This window comes from Rhinoraja longicauda, chromosome 33 (assembly GCF_053455715.1).
Source record: "Rhinoraja longicauda isolate Sanriku21f chromosome 33, sRhiLon1.1, whole genome shotgun sequence".
Lineage (NCBI taxonomy): Eukaryota > Metazoa > Chordata > Chondrichthyes > Rajiformes > Arhynchobatidae > Rhinoraja > Rhinoraja longicauda.
The window spans coordinates 27,050,807-27,064,357 of NC_135985.1; the positions used below are offsets into that span (position 1 = coordinate 27,050,807).

The 13,551-nt window shown below is 44.8% G+C and overlaps 1 protein-coding gene across 1 annotated transcript in view; it reads right to left on the reverse strand.

The window, feature by feature from the left end:
• agbl1 (AGBL carboxypeptidase 1) overlaps positions 1 to 13,551 on the reverse strand; it is a 312,383-nt gene that overhangs the window by 100,459 nt on the left and 198,373 nt on the right. Inside the window, exon 19 of the mRNA XM_078427109.1 lies at positions 449 to 578. Within this exon, the coding sequence (XP_078283235.1) occupies positions 449 to 578 (130 nt within the window). The remainder of the gene's footprint in view (positions 1 to 448; positions 579 to 13,551) is intronic.

Consider the following 13,551-nt stretch of genomic DNA (forward strand, 5'->3'; position numbering starts at 1 on the left):
TGGCAATGAGTGGGTGTGGGTGGTGGTGGGGGTGAATGTGGGGGTGGGGGGGTGGGGGTTGGGGTGAGGGTGGGGGTGAATGTGGGGGTGGGGGTTGGGGTGAGGGTGTGGGTGGGGTTGGGGAGGATCTGGCTGCCCAGCCTGGCAATGAAGGTCAGTATCAGCAATAACCAAAATGCATTACAAAGAGGTCCATAAAAACAAGGGCTTCCTGTATCGCTGGAATGGGACAGTGTAGCAAATTAAGCACAAAGTCCCATGAACCGAGATGGTAGTTGCAATTTCCTATAATTCCGAACATCCATAGCTTGGTATTTTCTGTGCTGTGTGACTCAATGGCTTGAACGTTGTGTTTCCCAGATATAAGATGGAGCACGTTAGTTCCAGTGAATTCTGAGCTTCTCAACCTTTTGGTTTCTGACTCTTCCCCCGAGACTCTGACACTCACCAGCGGGGTCTTGCCAATGCTCTTCATGTAGCTGAGGAGTCCCTTTGTGTGATAAATAGTTGGCTGGAGTTCAGGACTTGGCTCCGACCACTGTCTGTTCAGATCTTCTCCACTCAAAGAACAGCGGCAGCTAAAAAACATAAACAAATGAAAGAAGCATCAAAGTTTGTAAAGCCATTCAATCCCGTGAAATAGTGAAAGACTACCTCAAAAAGATAATTGTCCAACAGTATCAGGAGATTGTTCAGAGGCAACCTGTATTCTAACATGGAGCATGGAACATACAACAGGAGCAAACAAACAGGCCCTTCAACTGATGATGTCCATGCCTCCTTAGACTATCCCCTCTACCTGCATGTGATCCATTCCCTCTATTTTCACTCACAATCTAAAACCTCTTAAATGCCACTATGGTATCTGTTTCCACCGCCACCTCTGGCCTTGTTACAGACCCACCACACTCAATGTAAAACATTGTTCCGCACTTATCCTTTACACTTCCCTCTCCCACCTTGCAGCCTGGCCCCCTTGTCGTTGACATTTCCACTCTGGGGAAATGGTTCTGACTGTCTACCCTATCTGTGCCTCTCACAATTTTACAAACTTCTATCAGGTCTCTCCTCTGCCTCTGGTGTCCCAAAAAACCCAATCCAAGTCTGTCCAAGATAACCTTGTTGCTAATATACGATTTTCCAGGCAGCATCCTGGTAAACATCTTCTTAGTTCAGTTTAGTTATCATCATCATCATATCATATCATCATATCATATATATACAGCCGGAAACAGGCCTTTTCGGCCCTCCAAGTCCGTGCCGCCCAGTGATCCCCGTACATTAACACTATCCTACACCCACTAGGGACAATTTTTTTTTTTTTTACATTTACCCAGCCAATTAACCTACATACCTTCTGTATGTTCTTCTGCACCCTTTCCAAAGCGGTGTTTAAGAGGCTTTTAGATGGGCACAGGGATATGCAGGGAATGGAAGAATGTGAAACATATGCAGGTAGATGAGAATAGCTGAGTTTGGCATCATGTTCAGCATAGACATTGTGGGTAAAAGGGCCTGCACTGTCCTGTACTTTGCGATGTTCCATACACAACCCTGAGAGTCATGGTTTGAAGAAGGGTCTCGACCCGAAACGTCACCCATTCCTTCTCTCCTGAGATGCTGCCTGACCTGCTGAGTTACTCCAGCATTTTGTGAATAAATGCCTTCGATTTGTACCAGCATCTGCAGTTATTTTCTTACACTACTCATCAGTATCAAATAACACAAAAAGGCCAACAATATTATTCATTCCTCCATGCCCAGTAAATGCCTTCAGAGAATGTATGGATTAAAATAAGGGGCATGCTTTCCCCCTAATAGATCCATGAGATTTACCAGTTAGTAACTATCCTAATCTCCAGTATCAAATGTATGAGGTAATGGATAGAAGGCAGAGTGCTTAATCCATGCAGATTCAGGCAGAGGCGGGTGTCAGGGGTTATGGGGTGAAGGCAGGAGAATGGGGATAGGAGGGAGAGATAGATCAGCCATGATTGAATAGCAGAGTAGACTTGCAGGTCCGAATGGCCTAGTTCTGATCTTATCACATGACTTTATGAACTTGACACAGGCTGGTCCAGCTGTGTTGCTGAGCTTAATCCAGTGGGTATTCAGCCAGTGAATGTATGAGGAATATATAAGAAGGAACTGCAGATGCTGGTTTAAACCAAAGATAGACACATAAAGCTGGAGTAACTCAGCGGGCCAGGCGGCATCTCTGGAGAGAAGGAACGGGTGACGTTTCGGGTTGAGACCCTTCTATGAAGAACAGTTAAGCAATGGAGGGATTGGGGAAAGCACATACTCTTAATGAACTGCAGAATGGAGGTACTGAGCAGGGTCCCACTCACTGGTGAGGTTGTGTATGCACCAGTCCTGATCTGGGGCTCAATGTGGCCGGTACTACCTGGTCCACTCCATGTGGAGATGCAGCCAAAGTGGATCGCCGGCCCTCTGTCCCAATGCTAAATGCGAGAAGTTTGCAGTCTGTTGATATTTGTCATCAATTCCTTTCTCCCCAGTGGAAGCCACATTCATGCACGTTTCAGCAGAGGGTAGTGTCTCTGCGTGTCGCTTGGCTCCCTCTCAATGATGGCCCCAGTTTGGGATCACATCAGTGACTGTCTGCAGAGAGCTTCTAGCTTCTGCACTCACAACCAGCTGGATATTCAGAACATTTCTTCATTTGTGTCAAATCTATATAAATCTTTTGAATCCAGTTGTCAGAAAAAGATTTGTTATCTTTGTGCAGATTGCTTTCTGTTTACAATTTTTTAAATCTTTGCTTAGATTGCTTTCTGTTTACAAATATATGAAGCCAGTAGCAAAGTTCCCCAGACAAAATGGTTAATATAATTCTCGCTTTGAGAAATCTGACTTTCTAATTAAATTATTTCTACTCTTCAAACCAATTTAAATTAATAATTAGAGGGTTTTAAAAATGTAATAAAAGGGTTTTAATGGAGTTCTTTCCACATGGCGCAGTGCCATAGGTGAAAGGGAGAGTGAATGCATCTTCAAAGCACCCACAATGTGCAGCAACAGTGCCCTGAACCTCAGTGTCACCCCAAGAGACTATCCCATGCACGGGCTCAGTGCAGAGATAGCAAGAGCTTCACAATCAATTTTGGGCAATTATGCAAATTCCAATTAAGCCTTTCTTTCCACACACATGCAATTTACGATGTGTGCGGTAACGTTTACCAATGTACTATGAATAAAGACCTCCTTTATAATATCCTTCCATAATATTCATTGCACACTATGATTAATACAGAGATAGCTATTGTATGAACTCTTACAACAAGAAAAATAAAACAGGAATACATTGGTTCGGCTAGAATCGGAGAAATGTATCCAGTGGATACATTAGTCTTTCACACTTTCAGTCTGAAGAAGGGAATTGACCCGAAACGTCACCCATTCCTTCATTCCAGAGATGCTACCTGACCCGCTGAGTAACTCCAGCTTTTTGTGTCAATCTTTTAAACCAGCATCTGCAGTTCCTTCAGACACCTAAAGTATCCAGTTCTGTGTATCAAATGCACAGATACACAAGAGATTTAGTGAGCAGTTTCACTTTAGTTTAGTTTAGTTTAATTTTTACTTTAGAGATCCAGCACGGAAACAGGACCCTCGGCCCACCATTCGGTGATTCTGCATACAATAGTACCACTGAAGGTGATACTTTCTGAGCTCTCCCTCCACCAGACCCACTCTGAGCTCTCCCTCCACCAGACCCACTCTGAGCTCTCCCTCCACCAGACCCACTCTGAGCTCTCCCTCCACCAGACCCACTCTGAGCTCTCCCTCCACCAGACCCACTCTGAGCTCTCCCTCCACCAGACCCACTCTGAGCTCTCCCTCCACCAGACCCACTCTGAGCTCTCCCTCCACCAGACCCACTCTGAGCTCTCCCTCCACCAGACCCACTCTGAGCTCTCCCTCCACCAGACCCACTCTGAGCTCTCCCTCCACCAGACCCACTCTGAACTCTCCCTCCACCAGACCCACTCTAGCCGGATCTTCCCAATACATCCTTTGTCATAGATTCTCTGCACACTTTAAATAAAATCGTAGGAATGAACCACACAGGAAGCTCTTCTTCAGTGAGGACCGGCACAAATCACCTTCGACAATAATCCTCAACATTGGTGCCTCAAAAGGCTGTGTTTTCAGCCCCTTTTATTACTCTTTGTTCACCCAGGACTATGTGCCGTGTAGAAATCCAATTTAATTTTCAAATTTGCAGATGACACCACTATTGTGGGCCGGATGTCAAATAATGATGAGACGGAGGACAGGAAGGAGATTGAGAACCTCTTGCCCTGGTGTCGAGACACCAACCTTTCTCTCAATGTCAGCAAGACAAAGGAGATAGTGATTGACTTCAGGAAGTGAAGCGGTACACATACCCCAGTTTGCATTGACGGTGCCAAAGTAGGGATGGATGAAAACTTCAAATTCCCAGGAATAAATATCACCAACAACTTGTCCTGGACCACCCATGTTGAAACAATGGCCAAGAAGCCACACTAATGCCTCTATTTCCTTAGAAGGCTTTGTTAGTTTGGCATTTCCCCAACAACTTTCACCAATGTCTACAGATGCACCATAGAAAGCATTTTATCAGGATGCATCACAGCTTGGTTTGGGCTCCATCCAAGACCACAAGAAATTGCAGCGAATTGTGAATGCAGCCCAGACTATTACATAAACCAACCTCCCTTCCATTGACTTCAATTATATCTCATGCTGTCTCTGCAAGGCCACGTATAATCAAGGACAAGTCGTACCTGGGTCACGCCTTCTTCTCCCATCAGGCAAGAGGTATGGAAGTGTGAAAACACACACCTTCAGGGGCAATTTCTTCCCAGGCAACTGAACCATCCTATCAACAACTAGAGAGCAGCCCTGAGCTACTGTCTACCTTATTGGAGACCCTCGTACTATCTTTGAGCGGAATTTACTGGACTTTATCTGGCCCGAAACATTATTCACGTTATTCTCTTTATCATGTATCTGTACATAGTGGATCGCTCGATTGTAATCATGTGTTGTCTTTTCGCTGACTGGTTAGTACGCAACAAAGGCTTTTCACTGTAACAATAAACTACACTCAAACTCAAACATGCCCAACCCAGTCATAAGCTGAAGGTCTGGTCTGATTAGCCAGTTTCAACACTGATCTTATCTCACCCACTGGCGTTTCAACATTGTCCATCCACAGTCACTGGGTCTATGCTTTTTAACTGCAATATGCTATTCTTCAACCAACTTCAACCTCTTTCCCTGTCATCCCCTATCAGCCTGTAGACCAGTAACAAACTAGAAGAAGCTCATTGAATATTGGCCTCAACTTACCAAAGCTGAAGGGGAGAACGTTACTCTTCTGTAATATTGCTGGGAGAAATGATCTAGATCAGTGTAATCTATGTGGGATTCAAGAATATGAAGTTAACCTGAGTGTGAAGATTAGTGTAGGAAGGAACTGCAGATGTTGGTTTACACCAAACATAGACACAAACTGCTGGTGTAACTCAGCAGGACAGGCAGCATCTCTGGAGAGAAGAAATGGGTGACGTTTTGGGTCTCGTCCCGAAACGTCACCCATTCCTTCTCTCTCTCTCTCTCTCTCTCTCTCTCTCTCTCTTTCGAGAGAGAGAGAGAGAGAGAGAGAGAGATGCTGCCTGTCCTGCTGAGTTACTCCAGCATTTTGTGAAGATTAGATTTGACTCAATTGAATTCTTAATATGAACAATCATAAATCAAGGAGGTTCAAATGGATAACAAATGCTGGACAATCTAGAGCAGGGGGCACTATGTTAAAACAATAGTCAGGCCATTAGAAACATAAAAACATAGAAATATAGAAAATAGGTGCAGTGGGAGGCCATTTGGCCCTTTGAGCCAGCACCGCCATTCATTGTGATCATGTCTGATCATCAACAATCAGTAAACCGTGCCTGCCTTCTCCCCATATCCCTTGATTCCACTAGCTCCAAGAGCTCTATCTAACTCTCTTTTAAATTCATCCAGTGAATTGGCCTCCACTGCCTTCTGTGGCAGAGAATTCCACAAATTCACAACTCTCTGGGTGATTTTTTCTTTCTCACCTCAGTTTTAAATGGCCTCCCCATTCCAGAATAAAATCAAGGACCATAGTTAAAGGAATCAGAAACTCTCTCACATGAAGACTGTGGAAGTTGTGTCCATTGAAACATTTGGATCAAACACAGATAAACAGAGGTAGAATACATCCATCTTACAATAGCATGGTGGGACAAGATGGGGTCTGTGTAGCTTTGATCCTTTGCTTGAGTTCCAGATGAGGACTATTCTGGAGCAGCACATTGCTGTCCATGGTCCTGTATTGTCCATAACTTCCATCTTTACAGACTGAAGCTCTCCTGAGTCTCAATTCTCAGAATTACCCAGCCTTTTCCTGCCAACTGCACACTCATCTCTCTGCTTCAATGGAGAGCAGTGGTGATGTGGGGAAAAGCTGGTTTACATTCACATTATTTCAAGCAAGTTGGAACACAAAAATAAAATTTAAAACGTTTAAGCATTTTTGAAGTACGACAACTTTAAATTTTCAAGAATTTCCATGTTTTATTGGATTATTGATTTTTAATTATTTTCAACTATTTCTGTGTTTCAAGGCATGCGCAACATTCAAAAATGGTGGTGAGCTTGGGAGCTGACGATGTGTGGGTCTCGGCATGCTGGTGGGTATGGTTATCTTGGGAGCTGACGATGTGTGGGTCTCGGCATGCTGGTGGGTATGGTTATCTTGGGAGCTGACGATGTGTGGGTCTCGGCATGCTGGTGGGTAAGGTTATCTTCACTATGTCATGCACTGTGTGTGCCCTGGCTCATGGAAATGCAGGTTTTATATGATATGATACGATGCGATATGATACGATATGATATGATACAAATCGATGTGATATGATAGAACTTTATTTATCCCAGGAGGGAAATTGGTCTGCCAACAGTCATAAAACACAACAAGAAACATGGAAAATGAAATTAAAGTGTCGAGTAGAAAGTCCCGGATTGGGGGATGTGCTAAGATTGGGGGGGGGGGGAAGAGGTGGGGAAGGGGAGTCAGTCTACCCCACGACAGAAGGGGGAGGAGTTGTACAGTTTGATAGCCATAGGGACTTTTTCTCCTGTGACGTTCTGTGCTGCATCTTGGTGGAACCAGTCTGTTGCTGAAGGTACGCCTCAGGTTGATCAGTGTGTCATGGAGGGGGTGAGCCGTATTGTCCAGGATGCTCTGCAGTTTGAGGAACATCCTGCCCTCCAAGACCACCTCCCATGAATCCAACTCCGCCCCTGGATGGAGCCAGCATTCCTGATGAGCTTGTTAATTCTGTTGGTGTCCATGGCCTTCACCCTGCTGCCCTAACGCACAACAGAGAAGAAGATGGCACTGGCCACCACCAATTGATAGAACATCTGCAGCATCTTACTGCAGACGTTGAAAGAGCGGAGTCTCTTCAGAAAGTACAGACGCTCTGTCCCTTTCTTGTACAGGACCTCAGCGTTCCTGGACCAGTCCCAGGTACTTGTACTCCTTGGTAAACTGCAGATGGAGACAGGGGTGTTCCTCTCCTCCGAAATTCCACCACTATCTCCTTCGTCTTGTCGGTGTTGAGCTGCAGGTGATTCAGCCCACACCACTCAACAAAGTCGCTGACTACACCTCTGCATTCAGCTTCCCTCCCCTCACTGATGCAGCCCACAATTTCAGAGTCATCCAAAACCTTCTGCAGGAGTCCGAGTGATATCTGAAGTCCGAGGTGTAGATGGGGAACAGGAATGGAGAAAGGACCAACTCCTGTGTTGCCCCTCTGTCGTTCACTACCTTGTCACACACACACACACACATACACACATCGCCGAGCCTGCGCTTGGTCTCACCAATGTCGAGAGGTTGACACCTGGAACAGCGGATACAGTAGATGAGGTTGGAGGAGGTGCAAGTGAATTGTGGTCGTCCAGTCAGGTAGTTGGTGATCCAGGACACCAATGAAGCATCCACCTGCCTTATGTTGCCTCTAGCTGTACTGCTGCATAAAGCCTCAACTCTGAAGGTCACAAACAATGGATCCAAGAAAGCTGGTCCTGCAGAGATGGGCATGGCAGCTCATGGTAGTAAGCACAGCCTGGCACCACGGGCTACCCAGCAACCCTGGATCAGAATGCTTGGATCAGTCTTTGTATCACAAACACAACATGCAAAATGTACCGAAAGGAACTACAAATGCTGGTTTACACCAAAGAAACACACAAAGTGCTGGAATAACTCAGCGGATCAGGCAGCATCTCTGGAGAAAAGGAATAGATGACATTTCGGGTTGAGACCTTTCTTCAGACTGAGAGTCAGGACAACAGATTGGAATCAAGAAATAGAGCTAAAAGGCATCAAATGTGATGATATTTGAAGTATTGATGTCAATTCTTCCCACTGCCTGAGTCAATACTTTTTCCTCAATTAACATGGCAAGAACAGACATAGTCATCAATGCATTGGTCCTTTCATGAGTGTGGTACACATCAACTAAGTACTCTTCTCTCTGAAAATAGAAACAGATTTATACTTAATTAGGTGGCGTACTTTGGAATGTTCTGAGGTTGTGAAATGGACTAAATGTCCAATTCTTTTCTTAGCTTAGAGACGGGGCAAGCAGAATGAATCTGCCTTTGAAATAAACCTGCATCTGCATCTGGAGTAACAGGCAGCATTTTTGGAGAGAAGGAATGGGTGATGTTTCGGGTTGAGACCCTTGTTCAGTCAAGTTGTTCAAGTTGTTCAGTAACTCCCGCTGAGTTACTCCAGAATTTTATGTCTATCTTTGATTTAAACAGGCATCTACAGTTCTTTCCTACACACTGAGTAGTTTGGCATACATGCTGCAAGTAATAATTTAATCACTTGCAGGTCACTATTCTCTAAAATGATCCCAGAGAGCTCGTAAATGAAGCATTCTGCTGTTGCACATGTTTATTAATGTTTTAGCTTTGGGGCTGTCAGGGGATTATTCCTTATTGCTGTACAATATAGCTGTAAGTTCTGAAAGTTTCTCTTCAAAGTCAGAGCCTCGGAGATCTCTTGATTGAAAGATACAGCATGAAAACAGAGTCCATGCTAATCACCTGTTCACATCAGTTCTGTTATCCCAATTTCACACCCATACACTACAAACTTGGGGCAATTTACACTTGGGTTAATTACAATTAACCTACAAACCCACATGTCTTCAGGATGTGGGAGGAAACTGAAGCATCTGGAGGAAAACCATGCAGTCACAGGGAGACTGCAAATTCGACAAAGACGTGGGTGGCACGGTAGCGCAGCGGTAGAGTTGCTGCTTTACAGCGAATGCAGCGCCGGAGACTCAGGTTCGATCCTGATTACGGGTGCTGCACTGTAAGGAGTTTGTACGTTCTCCCCGTGACCTGCGTGGGTTTTCTCCGAGATCTTCGGTTTCCTCCCACACTCCAAAGACGTACAGGTATGTAGATTAATTGGCTGGGTAAATGTAAAAATTGTCCCTAGTGGGTGTAGGATAATGTTAATGTACGGGGATCGCTGGGCGGCACGGACTTGGTGGGCCGAAAAGGCCTGATTCCGGCTGTATATATATATCTATATATATATGATATGACAGCACCCAAGATCAGGATCGAACCTGGGTCTCTGGAACTGTGAGGCAGCAGCTCCACCGTATGTCCAGCTCTCTGGTCGCAATAATTACTCGAACATTCCCAACCTTGCTTTTTGTATAAAAAAGCACGGGATTCATTTTGCAGAACACAAAGTGCTGAAGTAACTAGCAGATAAGGCAGTATCTGTGGAGGGGATGGATAGACAATGTTTATCCCACTCTCTCCCCTCTACTACAATCAGCCAAAATGTTGCCTGTCCATAGATGCTGCCTGACCCGCTGAGTTACTCCAGCACTTATGTTTTGCTCAAGTGTCTTGTGACAGCATTCATATTGTCCCATGCTTGTGTAAGAATATGCATCGGTGGAGATTTCTGGAATTGATAATTACCTCACTGGCTCCGATTCAAGTTGATTGAAGTTTCCTTATTTTTCTGTCTTTTTGGATACACAGTTACTGAAGTGTAGAGTTACTGAGCCAACTAAAGCCATGTTACTGCAATCCCTAATTAATGAACAGGCTCTTTGCTGAACATCAAAATCTTTAATCTAAAAGGAATTAAATTGGATTCCAACTCAAAACTGTCCAGAATATAAAAGTCCAGGTTTCCATTTGGACGATGGAATATTGGGTCATCAGCAAATAAGTCGTCAACTGTTCTGACTAAAGGTTTGTACATTGCTCAAACTTACGTACCAAAGTTGAACACAACTTTGGTACATTTAGCAAGTTCTTGTTATTTCAATCGAAGAACACAAATGATCTTTACAATAAAATTAAGTCTCTATAAATAAACAATAGACAATAGGTGTAGGAGTACACCATTCAGCCCTTCGAGCCAGCACCGCCATTCAATGTGATCATGGCTGATCATTCACAATCAGTACCCTGTTCCTGCCTTCTCCCCATATCCCTTGACTCCGCTATCTTTAAGAGCTCTATCTAGCTCTCTCTTGAAAGCATCCAGAGAATTGGCCTCCGCTGCCTTCTGAGGCAGAGAATTCCACAGATTTACAGCTCTCTGACTGAAAAGGTTTTTCCTCATCTCCATTCTAAATGGCCTGCCCCTTATTCTTAAACTGTGCCCCCTGGTTCTGGACTCCCCCAATATTGGGAACATGTTTCCTGCCTCTAACGTGTCCAATTCCTTCACAATCTTATATGTTTCAATAAGATCCCCTCTCATCCTTCTAAATTGCAGTGTATACAAGCCTAGTTACTCCAGTCTTTCCACATACGACAGTCCCGCCATTCCGGGAATTAACCTAGTGAACCTATGCTGCACGCCCTCAATAGCAAGAATGTCCTTCCTCAAATTTGTAGACCAAAACTGCACACAGTACTCCAGGTGTGGTCTCACTCGGGCCCTGTACAACTGCAGAAGGACCTCTTTGCTCCTATACTCAACTCCTCTTGTCATAAAGGCCAACATGCCATTAGCTTTCTTCATTGGATGCGAACTTTAAGTGACTGATGAACAAGGACACCCAGATATCTTTGTACTTCCCTTTTCCTAACTTGACACCATTCAGATAATAATCTGCCTTCCTGTTCTTACCACCAAAGTGGATAACCTCACATTTATCCACATTAAACTGCATCTGCCATGCATCTGCTCACTCACACAACCTATCCAAGTCACCCTGCATCCTCATAGCTTCCTCCTCACAGTTCACACTGCCACCCAGCTTTGTGTCATCCACAAATTTGCTAATGTTACTTTTAATCCCTTCATCTAAGTCATTAATGTATATTGTAAATAGCTGCGGTCCCAGCACCGAGCCTTGCAGTACCCCACTAGTCACTGGAGGTGGCGCTAGAAATTGTGGACGCATTGGTTTTCTAATGTTCTATAGATTCAGGGTCAGTTCCTGTGGATTGGAGGGTAGCTAATGTTGTCCCACTTTTTAAGAAAGGAGGGAGAGAGAAAACGGGAAATTATAGACCAGTTAGTCCGACATCAGTTGTGGGGCAGATGTTGGAGTCAATTATAACGGTAGCGCAGCGGTAGAGTTGCTGCTTTACAGCGAATGCAGCGCCGGAGACTCAGGTTCGATCCTGACTACGGGTGCTGCACTGTAAGGAGTTTGTACGTTCTCCCCGTGACCTGCGTGGGTTTTCTCCGAGATCTTCGGTTTCCCCCCACACTCCAAAGACGTACAGGTATGTAGGTTAATTGGCTGGGTAAATGTAAAAATTGTCCCTAGTGGGTGTAGGATAGTGTTAATGTGCGGGGATCACTGGGCGGCACGGACTTGGAGGGCCGAAAAGGCCTGTTTCCGGCTGTATATATATGATATGATATGAAAAGACGAAATTGCGGAGCATTTGGATAGTAGTAACAGGATCGTTCCGAGTCAGCATGGATTTACGAAGGGGAAATCATGCTTGACTAATCTTCTGGAATTCTTTGAGGATGTAACTAGGAAAATTGACAGGGGAGAGCCGGTGGATGTGGTGTACCTTGACTTTCAGAAAGCCTTTGACAAGGTTCCACATAGGAGATTAATGGGCAAAATTAGAGCACATGGTATTGGAGGTAGGATACTGACATGGATAGAAAATTGGTTGACAGACAGAAAGCAAAGAGTGGGGATAAATGGGTCCCTTTCAGAATGGCAGGCAGTAACTAGTGGGGTACCGCAAGGCTCGGTGCTGGGACCGCAGCTATTTACAATATACATTAATGACTTGGATGAAGGGATTAAATGTACCATTAGCAAATTTGCAGATGATACAAAGCTGGGTGGTAGTGTGAACTGTGAGGAGAAGTTGCAGGGTGACTTGGACAGGTTGTGTGAGTGGGCGGATGCATGGCAGATGCAGTTTAATGTGGATAAGTGTGAGGTTATTCACTTTAGTGGTAAGAATAGGAAGGCAGAGTATTATCTGAATGGTGTCAAGTTAGGAAAAGGGGACGTACAACTAGATCTGGGTGTCCTAGTGCATCAGTCATTGAAAGGAAGCATGCAGGTACAGCAGGCAGTGAAGAAAGCCAATGGAATGTTGGCCTTCATAACAAGAGGAGCAAAGGGGTCCTTCTGCAGTTGTACAGGGCCCTAGTGAGACCGCACCTGCAGTACTGTGTGCAGTTTTGGTCTCCAAATTTGAGGAAGGATATTCTTGCTATTGAGGGCGTGCAGCGTAGGTTTACTAGGTTAATTCCCAGAATGGCGAGACTGTCATATGTGTAATCTACGATTCCTACACTCTTTTTTAAATATAATAATAATAATAATATTCATTTATTGTCGTTGCAACGAGTACAACGAAATTAAAAATAGCAATCCTGACGGTGCGTAAAAACATATATGCAATAAATGCAAAACAAATAAATACAAATATATTAAATACAAAAGTTTTAACAGTGTGACCTAGTGCAGAAAGTAGTGTTCAGTTATCGTATGGCCCTGGGGTAAAAACTGTTCTTAAGTCTGTTTGTTCGGGATTTGATCGACCTGAAACGTCGACCAGAGGGCAAAAGAACAAACAGACGGTGGCCGGGGTGGGATAGGTCTTTTATTATTTTGCCTGCTCTACTGAGGCAGCGTAGGCTGAACAGGTGCTCCAGGGAGGGCAGTGAGCAGCCGATGATCTTCTGTGCCATCGTGATGACCCTCTGAAGGGCCTTCCTGTCCTTTTCTGAGCAGCTGGCATACCATGTGGTTATACAGTATGCCAGCACACTCTCGATGGAGCAGCGATAGAAGGACATCATGAGCTTCTCCTGCAGGTTGGTCTTCCTGAGGATCCTCAGGAAGTGGAGTCTCTGCTGTCCCTTCTTCACTGTGGTAATGGTGTTGGTAGACCAGGTAAGATCCTCTGCGATGTGCGTACCCAGGAACCTGAAAGCGGGTACCCTTTCCACAC